Source organism: Frankliniella occidentalis, unplaced genomic scaffold (genome assembly GCF_000697945.3).
Source record: "Frankliniella occidentalis isolate FOCC.00 unplaced genomic scaffold, Focc_3.1 Scaffold92, whole genome shotgun sequence".
Taxonomy (NCBI): domain Eukaryota; kingdom Metazoa; phylum Arthropoda; class Insecta; order Thysanoptera; family Thripidae; genus Frankliniella; species Frankliniella occidentalis.
Window position 1 is genome coordinate 164731 of NW_026267221.1, and position 17566 is coordinate 182296.

At 54.0% G+C, this 17566-nt stretch overlaps 2 protein-coding genes across 2 annotated transcripts in view; one reads left to right on the forward strand and one right to left on the reverse strand.

The window, feature by feature from the left end:
• The window catches only part of LOC113209948 (uncharacterized), a 24295-nt gene extending 8640 nt beyond the window's left edge, over positions 1 to 15655 (forward strand). Inside the window, exons 2-8 of the mRNA XM_026427721.2 lie at positions 11702 to 11910; positions 11982 to 12331; positions 12433 to 12859; positions 13022 to 13576; positions 13652 to 13864; positions 13937 to 14146; positions 14224 to 15655. Coding sequence (XP_026283506.1) covers positions 11702 to 11910; positions 11982 to 12331; positions 12433 to 12859; positions 13022 to 13576; positions 13652 to 13864; positions 13937 to 14146; positions 14224 to 14667 — 2408 coding nt within the window. The 3' untranslated portion in view covers positions 14668 to 15655. The remainder of the gene's footprint in view (positions 1 to 11701; positions 11911 to 11981; positions 12332 to 12432; positions 12860 to 13021; positions 13577 to 13651; positions 13865 to 13936; positions 14147 to 14223) is intronic.
• LOC113209947 (uncharacterized) overlaps positions 1 to 17513 on the reverse strand; it is a 72174-nt gene extending 54661 nt beyond the window's left edge. Inside the window, exons 1-5 of the mRNA XM_052269421.1 lie at positions 17225 to 17513; positions 16353 to 16655; positions 16186 to 16271; positions 15898 to 16089; positions 15736 to 15816 (exon numbers count right to left, since the gene is read on the reverse strand). Coding sequence (XP_052125381.1) covers positions 15736 to 15816; positions 15898 to 16089; positions 16186 to 16271; positions 16353 to 16655; positions 17225 to 17285 — 723 coding nt within the window. The 5' untranslated portion in view covers positions 17286 to 17513. The remainder of the gene's footprint in view (positions 1 to 15735; positions 15817 to 15897; positions 16090 to 16185; positions 16272 to 16352; positions 16656 to 17224) is intronic.
• Positions 17514 to 17566: the final 53 nt, after the last annotated feature.

The window sequence follows — 17566 nt, forward strand, 5'->3', positions numbered from 1 at the left end:
AGAGAGAGAGAGAGAGAGAGAGAGAGAGAGAGAGAGAGGCGAGGAAGGGTACTTGTACCGCCCTTCCTTTCTCGCAGAGCAGCCAAACGAACGTGCAACCCATAAGCCGCGTTCAATTACCCGCGCTAAACAGAAAAGAGGCGAGAGGCCCCATAAAATCGTGTAACAGGCAGCAGGAGGCAGGCGCACCTCGGCGGTATAAAGTGGCCAAGGCGGGGCAACGCGGCAGGCAACGCGTTATAATGCGCAGGGTGTCCCTCGGGCCATTACCAGCGTAATTGAATGGACAAACACACGCCAGCCAATACTGGCCGTGGGGCAGCACCCCTATATACCGCTATATGGAAATCGAGCCAAGCCGAAGCCAAAGAGGCTGCTGCTGCTGCTGCTGCACCAAAGTTACAACTATACAACGTTACAATAAAGCGCGTTATGCAGCGCGACTCCCAAACAAATCGCCCCGCCCCTACAATCCCATACCGTGACGGTACACACAACGTTTTATTCAGCGAGGGGCCAGCGGGCCAGCGTGTTCACTGATACGGTCCGCGCCGCGCCACGCCACGCCACCTGTCGTGCTGCTCCAGCGCCCCGGGACAACAACAACAACAACAAGAGCTCCCTTTCATTTATACGGGCCGGACCGGGACTGTTTGGTTTGCACCGCATCCACTTTCTTTCTGGATAACACAGCAGCACACACGTACTCGCTCATGCACTCCCCGCGGTCGCTGCGGCGCGCGATACCCTCTTTCTCGCCCCCCCCCCCTTTCTCTCTCTCTCACCTCTCTTTCTCACTCACAAGCAGCGCACTCTTCCGCGAAGGACAGGTTTGTTTCCTTCTCTTGTTGTTGTTGCTTCCTTGAATATCGAGCCGGACAGGACACCGCTTTCCCCCCGGCATCCGCTGCAACTTGTCCCCCCCCCCCTCCGCGCGGGCGGGGGAGGAGAGAGGAGAGGGGGGGGGGGCGCTACGGCTCGACCCTGAGTGCGCGACTAACTACCGCTGTCGCGCCCAGAAGTAAGTGAGGAGAATGTTGGACGAGGGGGGGGGGGCGACAGGAGACCCGAGGGGCCTAACCACCGGATATCTGCTGAAACTGAACAGCAGCAGCAGCACAAGAAGCGACTAAAGTGCGGTAACCGGTCCAGAAAAAAAACAAGAAAACAAGAAGAAATCAACACAAGGGTCAGTTCGGCATTTAAGGATCCCACGCGCAAAAGCTGGCCACACTTATCAGCACACTCATTGCGACACCCTATATGGGACGGGGCGAGCTGGCCGCGCTCCAGCCGGGAGGGGAGGGGGAGGCACGTAGGTAGATAAGTGGGATGGATGGATAGATGGACAGAAAAGCTGCTGGTCAGCGAGCGGGTAGGCGGCTGAGTGTAGGTGGCCGGCTGGGACTCTTCAGCGGAGGAGATACGCGCGGGCGAGTGCCCGGAAAAAAAATGGAAATAAAACATGGTGGTACGGCGAGGAGAGCAAAGAACATTTGTGATGAAGACAAGAGCGGATGATGGGGGGCATTGGCATTGGTCTCCACGAGGGGCGTAGCAGCAGCAGCAGTGAAGGGGGCGCGTGGCGCGGCATGGTGAAGTGAGTGGTAAAAGTGTGGTGCGGCATGGTGAAGTGAGTGGTAAGAGTGTGGCGCGGAGAGAGGCGGCGCGCGAGGTGAAGTGGATTAAAAGCCCTTCGCATTGCTCATATAGAACAACTGGAGACGTAACCGATCGGCCGCGCTCCGCATGGCAATGGCAAGCGATTCTCCGCACGGGGGCGCCCGCAGGTGCATGCCAAGCAGGGGCGGTGGGCCCGGTGCGGGGCTACGACTCCCGCGCCTCCGAGCTCGCGGGCCGCTCCAGCGCGCCCCTCGGCCCACAGTGGTCGGAAAGGCCCGATTAGCCCGCCAAAATTCATTTAAGTCAAGTTGGGCCGGCGAAGTCCCGACTTGTGTCGTCGAATAAGCAATATTTCACCAACTCTGGCGCGAAATATTTCCAAAATCGGCCGAACGGTTCCGGAGATATGGCCCGACAAACACGACCGTCTCTCTCTCTGAGCTTTACCCAGATTTGTCATATCCAATTATTAAAGAGGCTGGGGTCCCCAGAGGAGGCCGTGGGTGGACTCTGTCGCTTGCGTCTGATTCTTCATGATAGGAACATACTTTCTTAGTGTTTTTCGTCCATCCCAACTAACCTACTTGGTCCCAACAGTCAGTATTTCCGAATCATTATTTATTGTACTTTTGTGCACTTTTGACAGGGCCGCAAAACTTTGTGTCACAATCTGGCAACCGGATACCAGCGTTAAATTGTTACTTTGGGTACTACTAACAAAGTGCAACAGAGTTTACCTGCCCATGTTTGCCCATTTGGATACAAATGGGAGACAAACTTGGTCCAAAACGTACAATCAGCGCGCGCTGATACGCGTGAAATCCATAACATCTCAGCCAAACCTTGTCTGATTGTGCTCAAACAGACAAATAAACATACGCTTTCGCTAATCTTCTAAACACAAACGCATTTTTCTCCATTTTTCTCGATTTTTTGCGATTTTCTCCGAATTTTGGTGAGAATTGTCGAAAATGGGCGAAATTCGTCGGAAATCGTCGGAAATCGGATAAAACCGCAGAAAATCAGGGAAACGCATTAGAAACGGTATCAGCAGTACCTAAAGCCCCCTTACACGAGTTTTTACGCTGGGGGGACCGGCCTTAAGCGTTGACAACATGTGTAACTAATTTACGGATGCCCCCTCGCAAAAAATACCGTTAGATTCGGTGTCAGCGGTACTCAAAACACCCGTACACGAGTTTTTACGTTGATAATAGCACTCCTTCTATTTTGGCGGGCTAATCAGGCCTTTCCGACCACTGTGCGGCCCCTGGAGCCCGCGGGCGGCTGCCGCGCGCGTTGCGCTGCGGTGATACAACGCGCTCGTTTGATTTGCGGTCGTCTCGACCGGCCCATCATATGGATCATCCACATTGCGCAGCAGCGGCTGGCCGGCTCATCAGGGACAAGGTACCCTCACTAGGAAACACACGAAGGCACGCGAAAATTCGGCACCTTGATTCTAATGGAGTTTGCAATACGACCAATAAGATCAACTAGTAACTGCGGAATGACGCTAGTCTATCGCGTTCAGATACGGCGTTGTTCTGTGCGCGGATATTCATCCCACCATTCGGCTGTCTTTCAAATACAGGTTGGTCCTTTTGCCCCGTTAGAGCGAAATGGTATACGACTCCGCATGCAGTCGCACGGTCGGGTTTGCCTACCGAAATCATGCCACGGAGATTTAGCTCAGCCTTAGAGCCCGTGCACATAGGCAAGCTAGTCGCACGGGTCCCAAAACCATTTGTTCCAACGGGGCAAAACAGTCAACCTGTAAGCTCTGTATATAGGAGCGTGTTCAAAAACGTAATCTCAATGTCACAGGTATCTAAAGGCTGGGTTCTCCTCCGCCACGGTTTATAACGAAACCGGGAAAAAAACGAAAATAATGGAACTGTTTTGCCGTCACGAGAGAGCAAAGAGCAAGGCCCAAACCAAACCGTACAACGCCACCTGCTAACGGCGAACCACTTCACAAAGCCAACATAACGACGGCTCGGCGCGCCGCTCCGGTACAACAACACCGAGACTCGTGACTCTCGCGTCATTATCGCCCAATTTGTCATATCATATCGAGTGTCGTGCCGGCGGGATTCGGACCGCCGCCGAGTTGTTGCACATTGGGCGGGCTTTGCACCGCGAGGCCATTAGGCGGAGGGGCTAAGGCAATCGGCTGTGCATTCCTCCGGCAGGAAGGGCAGCGGCGGCGGCAAGGCGTCGTCGTCGCCGAGCAGCGGCGAGCATTGCACACGCGCTTTTGTCTTTGAGTGCGTCGCGGCGCACGGCGGCTGCTGGCGACCGCGCGACGCTCCTGGCCGGGCGGGCCGGGCACGCCGCGGTGCGTACACGCAACCACTTGGACGTCTTTTCGCTCGGCCGTGGTTCCCGCCACCCCCCTCCCCTCCCCGCTTTCTTCCAGTGCGCGCTCGAGGTAATCATGACGCGCGTCGTCGTGTGATGTGGTGCCGTTGTTGTTGGTGTTGTTCTTACAACGCCGGGAACACGGAAAGGAACCCGTTCCCTGGCCTGGACTCGTCGGTCGCTCGGTCTGTGGGTCGCTCGCGCCCGCCCGCTCGGCCGCCGCAGTCGTGCGCGCGGGAGGGAAGGCCAAGGACGCTCGTCCGTTCCGCCCAAATGGAGCGGACGCCACCGCCGCCGCTGCTCCTCCAGCAGCGCTTAGACGCCGTTTGACCAACAAAAAGGCTTTCATTATCGGCCTGCAGTGACGCAATGAAAATGAAGGGGAAACAAAAAAACAAAAAACACGAAACAAACACACAATAAAGGAGCCCCCTCCCCCTGCTCCCCGTCCTTGAGGTCCTGCCGAGCCCTTCCCTCCCGGTCGTTAGGCCCTTCCACTTGGATAACTAGCGACGCGGGGATAACGAAACGTTATTGTAAGAATGTCGCTCGGGACATCACCGCCACCACCGCTCGGAATCCCGCCCCTCGTCAGCCAATCAAAGAGCCGAACGTACCGGGAGAGAGATAGGCCAACTCTAACGAACGACGCGCAGACGTCCTGCTCCCCCCAGCGCCTCACATACAGTCCCCTCTAAGGTCCATCCAGCGGAAGCAGAACAAACAGAAGTTCAAGGGTTCCTCCCCCGGAGAGCGTGCTGCTCACGGCAGTCGCCCAATTAGTTGGAAAACAATAAGCACTCCGACGGCGGTGCCGCCGAGCGGGGTGGGTGGTGCGGGTGGCGGGGGCCGTGGCCGGCTCAGCTCCAGCCGCGGCCGCCCCCCTCGGCGCTCGGCTCAGGCCGCCTCCGCTGCAGCCGCAGCTCCCGTCCTCGCCGTGCAGGATGCAGAGCCTTGCGTGACGCGACAACACGCGCTGATGCCTTTCAAGGCTAATCGTCGTGGCTGGCACCACAACCCTACCCCATCCCCCGCCGGGGTGGGGTGGATGGCTCTCTCGGACCGCCGGCCGGACCGTCCATCGCTCAGCGGCAGACGGCCCTAATGGGTTTCAAACGTCGCGCCAGAGGTGGACCTTTACCACGGCTCGATTAACAGCGGGGCTACTTGCCGGGGTCAACGTATCCACACATCTCCAAGGACTTTATGTGTCTTCATTTTACGCCGTGGCCGTGAATAAGTTTTCACTTTGCAATTTTAACTGGAGCAGGTCGTGAGGTTCAATCAAGACATTCCCTTGTGGCTGTCTCTGCCCCAAGGTGACAAAATTCCCGCTTTGATAAAGACAGCTAATTGACGATCCAGTTTTGATACAGATTGTTTTCTTACTTCACGCAATGAACAGCCAGTATGTTGCGTATTACAACCTACTAACGAGCGAGACGCATTTTTGTTGAAAAACAACTTTCTGGGGGGTGACACTCCAACGGCCGGTGCGGCGGCCACACGGCGGACCCCACGGCGACAGTTGCGTCGCGACCCGACCGACCAGGACCAGGACGGAGCCGACGGCAATGAGGCACGCGGGCACAATGTGGAGTAGTGGCACACTGTGGCACACCCTGCATATGAAAGAACAGGCCTTTCCGCGGAAATCGGAGCGGACAGCGCACCAGAACAAGTCGGACTGGTCAGCAGCAGCAGGTAGGGCGGTCAGTGTGAGTGATCGGCACACGAGCTCGCCGGGCGGTCCAGCAGCAAGGGGCTGGGTGTCCACCGTCGGACCTTTCACTGCGCGATGCACCAGTTGCTGGCGATCATGTAACCACGCGCACCTTTTACCATGTATTTTTTTTCGTAGCCACGCTCAGCAAGAGGCAGTTTAATCTCTAAACTAAATATTGGACGGCATAAATTAGATACGTTTAAGGAAATGGAATACTTTTTGGGGCCTCTAACACACTTAACCCTAATGCACCGCAAATATACTGTAGAGTCGGATATGTTCAATAAAAATGGGGGAATGATGTACCTCGCTCCTGGCAGAGCGATATCATGCCCGGTTCACCCAATTATATCACTTCTGGGAAAGCGATATTAACTAGACAACCGAATGTATTATGATGTAGAACGGGTAGAGTTCGGAGACAATAACTCCTTGGTTAGAAGCTGTGGTATAACAAGTCTCCAACGTGAAAAATGTCAGCCTGCGGGCAGCTCCGTCAGGGCCTCATGTAGTGCCATCCCTTACTTTTCTCATTTGTGTCACTGCTACTGCTACATACTTCCATCATCGTTCCCTGCAAACGCGGAGGGCGCGCGCGCGCGCGCTTTCCCGTCATCACACCTCGGCGGCTCGTTTGTACGTCCCGCCACATCGAGCTGCTCGTCACGCGGAGAGGCGCGCGCGCGCACACTCACGCTCCTGCTCACCGTGAGCGTGCACTCACTCACGCCCATGTTCACCGTGAGCGCGCACTCGCTCACGCACCTGCTCACCGCCGTGGCCATGTTTATCGCCCTTCTCTGCAGCAGCAGCGGCAGGGCGCGCGCCAAGTGAATAAGCAGCGCGGCCGACAACGAGAACAAAGAGCGAGGTCACCTTTTGAGGAAACCTCCCAAAAATTGCGCGCCGCCCCTTTTACCCCACCGCACCGCACCGGGCCCGGAAGCGCATACCATCTGGTCCACCGCAAGAGTATGAAGGCAATAACGAAAACAAAACCGGCGGCAGCAGCCCGAGGGCGAGCGAGTCACCAAAGCGTGTTGCGCCAACCAAGTCGGACGGCTAAAAACGGCCAAAACGAGTGAAGGTCGCAGGAGCAGCTATGGCGCATCACAGCCCAAATTGATAAAACTGGGCCAGTCGCCTCGTTCGCGAAATGCCAACAAGAGCCAGCGCGCTCGCCAGCAGCGCTGCTGCTGCCGCCGTCTGCATGCCTTGAACCGCGCGGTCCAGCAGTTAGTCGGCACATTACAAGAAAGAGAAAAGAAAGAAAACGAGCTCGTAAGGGACCAGAGCCGCTGGTCAACCTCCAGAAATTAACCGGAGCAAGATTGGGCGGGCGATAGCTATGCAGCCGCCCATTCAGGGGGGACGTCCACGTGTTACACAATCGCGGCGGGACACGTGTTGTTGTGGGGACGCGGCGGGAGGGAGCAGCCTGCCGGGTAGACCACCGCCGCGCGCGCGCGTCTTGCGGTTGCCTACCCCCCGATCCGCAGGCGCGCGGCCGCCTGCCCGGTAGGCCACCGGCACAACGGGCGCGTCAGATGGTTGCCTACCCTCCGCCTGACAGGCGCGCTCGCTCGCTGCCCGATGCGGTCCATCACCCACCGGCCTCCCGGCTCGACTCAATGCCACCACCTTTACGGCAACATTCCGACCGCCTTTACAGCAACAGTCTTAACTAACTACTCGCGCGTTACTTAGAGTCGTCACAATAAAAGTCCCACCCCCAGCACAAAAGAAGTAAAGGGATCCCTTTTTGCACAACTGAGCGCGCGAGCAAGAATCGCCGACGATGGAGTAAACATCCCCATGCGCGCTTGCTCGCTGAGCTTTGGCGCGCACCGTATTCAGACCGTGACTAGTCGCTGACTGGTCTTTGAGCGGGGCGGCCGAGGCCGGGGCAGCGCGCAGGGGAAGCCTGGCAATGTGTCATCCACACGAAAAGAGTTGAGGGATAACGACATCGCACCGTCGCGGGCGGCCGGGAGTCGAACCCGCGCGAGCAGCGCTCCTGAGCGCCACACCGTTGCTAATTGCTGCAGTGGCTGAGCGGCTCTTTCTCTCTCCGCTCGTAAACCGAGCAAGGAGTTCACACAACGACATCCTTCTCTGTGCGTGAGCGCCAACCGCGAGTCGCCCTTTGGCTCGCCGTAAAAGTTACATCCTCCCCCTCCCCCCTCCTTGGCGATGCATAAGGGGGAAAAGGAAGGGAAGAAAGAGGGAGGGAAGACGGAGGGAGGAGAGTGGGCCGGCTAAGAAGAGAGTAGAATAAGAGTGTGGCGAGCTCAGCCCGCCAGCGTAATTCAAACACGCCTAGATAAGGCCATCCTCCCTGGAGGCGTCTCCATTAGCTGACCCGCCGCGCGCCGCACCAGGCGCCGCGCCCGCATGAGGAAGAGAAACTGAACGCCATGGGCGGCCAGGCCAGGACGGCCAGGACGACGGCCAGGCATTACGACTCCAAGCTGGGCAGCGACCAGCCGTGGCCCGCCCCGCCCCGCCCCGTCCGGCTGCAGTCCGCCCCGGCGCGGCGGCGACATCCAGAATTATTAAGTCAACTGCACGGTTAAAACAATATATCCTGCTATATTGAGGAGAAAATGGAAAACTTTGAAAAGCTACGTGACTCCGAGAAGAATAAGTCCTCAGATTTTGAAGGAATCTCAACAAAAAAAATTAGAGGGATTCCCTCATTAGTTTAGGAGACTTCCTCAAAAGTTTTCCATTTCACCTACAAAAAAGCAGATGTTGCTTTTACAGTGTGCCATTTCAGACATACATGGTAGGTGATTTGCGACGTCTACTGGGTGGGCCACCCTAAATTACCTGAGGAAAAAATCAGCGCAAATCACATGCCCAGCAAAAAAATACGTTTTGGAGAGGAATTTCAGTATTTTTGAACGCATTACTTTGCATCTATAATAATCACCTGAGCGAAGTGATTCCGAAGTTAATGTGTGTGGGTAATTGCCGTCATAAAATCTATTTAGGTTCAGCAGGGCGGCTGCAGGAAGCCAATCACCTGTCGTGGCGACACAGGCCCCGCGGGGGAATGCCTTATCTCATGGCGGCGCGCGGCAACGCGGAGACGTTCTCTCACCGCAATTATATCATCCAGCCAGGAGGGCAGGCGACACCACCCCGCCGCCACGCCGGCCAGCGATCCCTGCCAACGATAGCGGGACGCGCCACAGTGACACCGAGCCCTGCCCCTCCCAGCCCATCCGTCTGCCCGTCATGCGCGGCTCCGAGAAGCAGGCAAGGCCGTCCGTTTTTCGCGGCAAAAAGAAGTGGCGCGGGATTCGAACCGCGGCGCAGAGCGGCGCGGCTGTGGCCGGCGGGTCTCCGTATTGCGTCAGGTCAGGCACACACGGCTGAGTAGACGCGTCCCGCCAAAAGGGATTCCCCCATAACGCCCATCACACTCGCCTTTTCTTTTCTCTCTTTGCCACTCAAGGATCCCTTTGTGCGGCCGAGAGGGGTCGGCCGGCCCTTCCCTTTCGTCGGCCCTGCGCGCGACTCACTAGAACACCGCGCCGGCGGCATGCATGCAACGAGAGCGCCCCCGGCTGCCCAAACACTCACACAGGCGTGAGGCAAAGCACTTGGCCGGCACTGCGCAACCCAAATCAAGTGAAATACTTAGAGCGGGCTAGACAAGCGGGCGCAGACAGACAGACAGACGGGCGCAAGCCAGCAGCCGGAGGCCGCGCACGCTAACCACGTCAAGCCAGCCAAGAGGCACTCCATCCAAAGGGTGACCCGCCGAGTCCAGGTCTAGCCAACAGCCTGGACTCGCGACAATGCCGCAGCCACGGGTCAGCAGAGCTGCTCCATGTTTTTTATCCAAACGCTACCGGCGAGTGCTGCTGCTGCTTGCACTCACTCGTCGCGCGTCCTTGCCGGGCCGTGCGGGGCGGGGCGGGGCGGGCACTCCGTGCGAGTGGAGCTGCTCACCGCTGCAGCTCGCGGGCCGGCGCGGTAAGAAGCGAAAGAGAGACACGGCAATGCTGCTGCCGCTGCCTATTCAGGACGTAAACGTATACGAGGTAATGGTCGCGTCCCGTCGCAGAATCAGGAGGCCGACATGGGCTTTTAATGGAAGCTTATAGCGGCGGCCGCTGAGGTCAGATCGGAATAGAGCTGCAAGCGGGGGGCGACATCAAGACGTCAGCCCCGGCGGGAAGGGTAGGGGGGAGGAATAAGAAGAAAGCGGCCGGCTCGCGCGCTCTATCACATCTGCGCAGATTTCTTATCCGCCAGCTTCTTCTTCTTCTTCCCCCCTCGAGAAGTCCGCGCGCGCGGGCTGTTCTCTGCCCCGAAGGGCCGCTCTCGCCGGCCGCGAGCGACGGGCCCAACAACAAGCTGCGGACAGGACAGGCCGCAGGACCAGGCTGGGCTGGGCGTGTGTGCTGCAGGCATTCCGCGCGCTCAAACTGGACCCAGAGAGATAAACGGGGCGCGACACGACCGCTGACCAGACCAGAGCAGCAGCGGGGAGGAGAGGAGAGCAGGGTCACCTGTCGACACCCCTCCGCTCCGCCCGGGCAGGCGCAGAGGATAAGCAGCCGTCGCGACTGGCAAATAATTGATTAGGCAACTGCAAAAGGGCGGCCGGGGAGGCGAGTGCGCGGGGCGTTTTGTCGTTGTCGCGAGCCAATTACAGCAGCGCTGGCCGGGCGCCGCCACATGACGCGGCAGCGCCGTTAACCGGGGGAAAGGATTAAGTCATTGACAGCTCGCCCAGCCCAGCCCAGGCCAGCCAGCGCCGGCCCACTCAGAGGGAAAGGAAAAGGCAAGGTGAGGCAAATCTCCTGCTGCCAGCAGCAGCGACAGGAGTGGAGGGAGCGCCGCCCGCCCGCCCCACGACAGACGGGACTCCTCGACGACAAAATATCCTGAACGCGCGAAGTGAAATCCAGTCGTCCCGGTCCCGCTGGGCCCGCGGGGGGGCGTCTCACCGATATACGGCCACCGCCATGCAACAATTTACTATGCCGTTCACCGCCGGCAGCGCGCTGAGTTGCTGTCAACGGCCGGGCAGAAACGCCGTCGATAAATTGGCATAAAACGACTCCCGGCGCGGCGCGACCTCCCGACCCGGCGGGCTCGCTCCCCTCCCGTCCGCGCCCTGGTCTGGCGCCCCCCGGGGTGCAGCCTGCCGTGCCGTGCGAGGCGCCCATTACAGGCGCCTGTCAGTCAGAATGTGTCCAAAGCCGAATGACTCAATACGTGTCACTGCGTTGCATTCCTCGGCTGACGGCATCAGAGTCGCGGGTGACGGGCAAATTATTTCTTTCCCGGGTCTTCCGCGCCCCACTCCGTCACCACCCTCGGACTTTCCACCACCAAGTCGACGGCGGCGGGGACACCTCTAATTCCCTCCCTTATCTAACGTCCTGCCGTCCGAAAAACCCACCACCCAGAGACACGGCAAATTCATGTTTAGAAAGCGCACTGCCGACTGGTCGGTGGAAATGAAATGAAACGGGGTGGCTTCGGGACTAGTCGTCCCGTTGAGGAGGCAGCTCGTGACAAGATTTACAATGTCACACCGCGCCTCGCGCTCGCGCCCGTGCGGTGCGCCCGCGGGCCCATGTACCGCGCCCTCGTGGAGCCCGATGGGCTGCCTACCCCCACGGCGCACCAGAGGGGAGTGGGCTCCAGGTCAGTTTTAAAACGGTTTTTTGAGATATTCGAAGTCTCAAAGGGTAATCTGAGGGTAGATATCGGACTAACCATTCTAAAAATTAACTGAATAAGATTGAATTAAAGGGTACTTTAGTTTGAATTTAGTTGAACTTCAATAAACTCTGATGGACTCTGGGCGAACATCGACAAACTTCGTTTGAAGTTCACGAACTTGTAGGACAAATTTCAGTGAACTCCGTCCGGTCAATGTTTATGAACTTTACTTTCAGTGTCAGAGTAAAGATTTAAGAGGGCTTGGCGACTAAGCGTCCGTTCCCCTTCTGCTTACAGGCTGCTCCGCTGCGACCGCCAAGGCGGCCGGCACCGGGCCCTCCAGTACTCCCGCCCCCGCGGCCACGGCGCAGAGCGCGGCCCTGGAGCGCTACCGGCGCCTGGTACCCTACATGACGTACTACGTGGCCCAGGGCCTGACGCAGCGGCCCTCGGCGCTGCAAGCCCTGCAGCCCGTCCACAACGCTATCGAACCCTTCAGCCCACCGGTGAGTACCACGCGACAGACTGACGTGTGCAGTCGGTCCACAGACTCGACTTACCACCCCTTTGTGCACAGAGCCGCCTCCGCGGGGGCAGCGCCAACCTCGGCGCCAACGGCTTCCTGCTGCCAGCCTACGTGCTAAGGCCCGGAGTCACCCCGGCGCCACCCCAGCAGGGCCCGGCCGCCCCGCCCCCGAGGAGTCTGTTCCGGTTCGACTTCCAGCAGCAGAGTCCTCGCCCGGGGAGGGCCAAAGAGCAGCCGTTCCTCCCGTCGCCGCCCCTCACGCCGGAGAACAAGGACTCCGACGACTACTTCAAGCCCGTCACCGACACGGCAAACTACTACCGCAACGCGCCGGCCACCGCCCCACCCCCCGCACAAAATCAGCACCACGTCGTCTTCCCCGGCGAAGACTCACAGCTGAGGTCGGGTGCAGCGGGGCTGTTCGACGGGTCGCCTACCCGTCGTGGTTGGTCATTACGACGCCAGGCACACCAATTTCAAACATTTCACGTATTGTTTCCAGGGCCAAACTGCGGCAGCAGCAACGAAAGCAACAGCAGCAGCTGCTACTTCAGCAGCAGCAGAGCCAACAGATCCTACTGGAGGACGCATACCGCCTCAAGCTGCTGATGGCGCATCAAGAGCGCCTGAGGGAGCAGCTCCGCGCGCACCATCAGCAGGAGCACGAGGTGCGGGCGCTGGTCCAGGCGCAGCAGGCCAAGAGGCTCAGAGAGCAGCAACTCCAGGCGCACCTCCGGGCGCAGCACTTGAAAAAGCTGCGCGCGCAACAGCAGCGCCTACAGCAGGATCAACAGCTGGAGGCCCAGCTCCAGGAGGACCTACGCCAGCAGCAAGCCAAGAGGCAGCAGGAGGAGGACCACCGCATGCACGCCCAGCTCGAGGAAGACCTACGCGCACAGGCCCAGCTCCAGGAGGATCTACGCGCACAGGTAATGGCATAGGGCATGAAATTATCAGTAAAACTTGAAACGATTAAGTAGTTTCAAAATCAAAACCATGAAATATACTTCGGAAGTTTCAAGAGTTCGAACGATTTTCGGCAGTTAAAATATTCTTCATTATCTAAATAATATTTACTCTACTACGTCAAGGCCCAGATCCAGAAGGACATGCGTCAACAGGCTAAGCGGCAAAAGGAGGACGACGACCTGCGTGCGGCACAGCGGCAGCGAAAACTGCAGCGCCAACAAGCCCTGCGAGAGCAACAGGCTCTACAGGAGCAGCAAGCCCTCCAGGAGCAGCAGGCCCTCCACGAGCAGCAAGCCCTCCACGAGCAGCAGGCCCTCCAGGAGCAGCAGGCCGTCCAGGAGCAGCAAGCCCTCCAGGAGCAGCAAGCCGTCCAGGAGCAGCAAGCCCTGCAGGAGCAGCGGGCCCTCCAGGCGCAGCAGGCACAGAGAGAACAAGCCCTTCACGAGCGTGTGCCTGCCTCCGCACCAGCCTCAGAGCCAGCCTCTGCACCTGCCGACACCAGCACCGAGGTGGAGCAGCAGGTCGTCGTGTCCCTCGAGGAGATACAGAAAATGATGCCCCCGTCGGCGCCCGCCCCCGGACCCACGGCCGTCGGGGAAGAACACCACATTCCGGTCCACACGGGCAACCCCGACCCCGTCAACATCCACCCCGTCGTGTACGCAGAGGACCCAATTGTAAGATAGTACCATAGCTGTCACTATTTGCCAATTAAATCCTCGGAGGATTTTACAAACATCGGGTTTTTCCAGGCGAATCCAACGGCTGAGAACGTGGCGCGCCCAAGCAGTAGCCGCGAAATTGTTGCTCATTTGATTAACGGATTGCAGCTTTCAAACAAACTTCCACAATCTCTAACGCCTGAAAACTTCGATATGAGCTTGAAGACTATACTCCAGCTATTGAAAATTCTACATAAAACAAAGACAGGTAACGGACCTGCTGCAGCACCAACAAAAGTAAAGGTATGTTCTTTGATCAAAACGTCAGTAAATTACATTGACCCCTTCGACAAAATTAAACATAAAAATTTGCAGGTATCACCAGACGCGCCTGAGAGAAATACAGCCTTCTACATAGGTGGAGGTACTGTCTCACAAACATTCCCTGCACCAAGTGTGGAAGGATCTACCCCTGGCAAACCTGGTATTGACTACCCAGCTTATGATTCTATTCCACAAACAAGCTTCAGCTGTGCGACACAACGTTACAAAGGATTCTTTGGTGACCCAGAAACAAATTGCCAAGTAAGTGCCTCTTTCGTACTGATACTTAATAATGCCCTGGCACAGAATGATAATTGTTCAAATTTATTTAATTGTAGGTGTGGCACTACTGTGATTTAAATGGAGGGCAAGCTTCCTTCTTGTGCCCAAATGGTACCATATTCAGCCAAGTAGGGCTAACATGCGACTGGTGGTTCAATGTTAGATGTGCCTCAACTACCCAATTATATGTTTTAAATGAGAGACTTTATAAGTATATTTTACCGGTTAAACCAAGTTTTCCAGAGGACTATTCAGGGCCAGATGTTGACCGCTATCTTACTGAAAAGTTCAGAGAGATGCAAGCTAAAGCAAGAGGAAGGAAAGAAAAACTAAAGGTCAAGGAAAGTAGTGGTTCACAGACAACAGAAACACCTGAACATTCTAAAGATCCTGTTGAATCAAACCAAACTGAGGACCATGATGATCAAAAAAAAAAGTCACCAGAGGTCCAGAAAGGAAAGGATGTTGAGGAACGACAACAGCTTGACCCTGATCTTTAAAAAAAGTAAGACCTTTAGATTTGTAGTTGATGCTGGTAGAGAAACACCTTCTATTATTTTAAAATATATTACTGGGGCCAACTACCTTGATCAGAGGCATTATGCAGATGTACAGGAAAAAATTGACCTTGGTGTATTTTAAATTGAGCCAGCATCAACAACAGCACTTGCCATAAAAGGATGTGTTAAAAATATAAGTGTTAGTGAGCATAGACAACAACCATATTATGTGCCACATGTAAATATTTAAGATAGCTAGTAGCCAGAGCTTTTCTTTTAAAACAGTTTACAATTAAAATGTTGTGTATTTTTTAACTGTAAGCCATCAATCATGTACATGATAATGAGCTTCCATAAACACAAAAGGCTCAGATTTAGTCAATCTATCTGACTAGATTATTGAGTGCAAAATTAGGCTTCTCCAAACTGACTTAGTTTAAGAATGATTTGACTGAGCTGTGAAATTAACTAGCAAGTAATGTATTTTGACAAAAACACCATCAGATAAACTCAAGGATGTAGTAATGCTGACAATCCTAGAGAGCGCACTGTTTAACTCTAAGATCACAGATGATACCTTAAATTATGTGTGTTATTGTGGGGTAACAATTAATTTGCCATCAAATTTCAGTACGGGTTGATGCATATCAGTTTTTGATTTCACAAATAAAATGATGTTGGTGTGCACATAAACCAACAGAGCCAAGTTGTACTTCTAGTCAGTGGTTTTGTGAGAAATTCTCAAGTGTTTATCTCTAAAATTAAATTATTGTTGTTAATCCTAATGTAAGCTATAAAAATATATTCAGAAGAGTTTCAAAGCTTCTTTAAAGAAGAGCATTCAAGTTAAGTTATTTAATTGGCTTAGCCGTACACCAACATAATTTAAAGTTTCCCTCATGTAAGAGATTGTTAGAATAATTTTATGTTAACTTGCCCGACTGTGTGTGTGTGTGTAAATTAAAGAAATTAAAAATGCAGAAAACAGCCCAACAGAGTGAGTAATTGAAAAGAATTTCAACCATCATTTGAATTTATGTGTACCATGGTGTTTTTCACAACACTTACCCTTAGAGTCTCCTTCATTCTTGCCCTCTGCAGATTGGCACGTTCCAAATCAGCCTTCACTTCTGGCAACTTCTCTTCATTCTACACAAGTAAAAACATGATTCGTTAATACTGAGAGTATTCAGACATATTCCAAATAACTATTTTAAGAATAGCATTTACCTTCTCACAGGTTGATACAACTGAATGATCTTTGTGAGAAAGAATTGAGCACTTCATGCAAACAGGTGTATTGCAGGTTTCACAGAGCATATCCAAGTCATTCCTCGGGTGTTTAGGGCACATGATGGTCTTCACGTGAACAAGCCTTAAATCTTCTTTCACGTGTTTTTTCAATGTCTTACCTTGATGAATCTAGATGAAAGACATGGACGGGGAGAGCTAGTCACATCCATACTCAAGACTAAATAACAAAATTAAAAGGAAAGAAACTTTGAAAAATATACAAACCTTTGTAAAACAACTTTCACAAAATGGAATGGTGCACTCACGGCAGAAGCAATTTGCAGTTGTAACATCACACTCATTGCAAATAACTGAAAGAAAAAATATTTTTAAAACACCGATTAACATTAAACAAATACATTTCATTGCTGCAACATAATTTTAAAACTTACCCCTGTTGTTTTTAGAAGATGAAGCTTTTTTTCTTGTAGGAAGGGAGAAACTAGGTTCATCTTCCCTTTTCTCTGCATTCCTTGTTAGAAATTGACCAACAAGGTACAGATGAAGAGGAAAAATTGAAGACAAATCTAATGCATCTCCTGCTTCATAGAGGGGTGAAGGAGTAGAACAAACTTCACATATAATACTCTTGCTCTTCTTGTCGGTCATTACTTTTTGAAGGCATGGCTTGCAAGCAGCATGCCCGCAGTTGAGTATATGAGGAATTCTTTGCCCATGATGGCCACTTTTTAAATCTGGAACCCAAATTATGATCGCCAAAGTTAAAATGGGTAACACACAAGACAGAAACATGACAAAAAGGTTAGGACATAGCTGAGCCAGAGAGTAAACATTTGAAGTAGACAGTACCAATTAAAAGCAGAATGCCGAGGGCAAATCGAATAAAGTTATGGTTTATAAACGATAGAGGGGGACAAGTCCAGGAACAATTCCACTGATTCATCATACAAGCAAGGAGCATGACTGAGTGAGAAAATTTCATTGACATAAGAACACACTACCTCTGAAGCGGTAAGAGACTGAAGAACTATATCGATCTGATAAAAAATCAAGAGAAATGTACACGTGACTGCCGATAGGAAACTTTATCAAGGCAAAATACGAAATTACCGGTGCATAGGTTATGTCCAACCTGAAGCGTCGGTTGAATTAAAATTGATATAAATACAGAAATACAAAAAGATTTAGGGTTCAGGACAAACAATTAGGCGAATCTGAAGCGTCATGTGCTAGGAATTTGCTGAAATGACAAGTAATAGCTACTTCGCACTGTTTTGGCATTCCCTATCCAAAGCAAACGTACCTCGAACACTGAATGGCTGGACGCAAAGGACGCAAACTGCGTGTTTTAGTATCCCTTTCATTGTGAAGCCAAGTCCCTGGATAAAAGAGAGACTTTAACAAGTCTCAAAAGTCTCAAATGCCTCCACCTTCAACAGTCGTCACTCTAAAACCTAACACAAAGCCCACGCTGTAGGCAAGCCCAGTCAATACAGCGACGAAATGACGCCTTCAGCCCTCAGCTCGCTCTGAGCTAGCAGCGCTGCGACGCCGACGCCGCCGAAACACGACCCTACCTACACTGTTGCAAATGGGGCACAGCAAACCAAAACAAACAATCAACTGGTGGGGGAGGGGTGGGGGT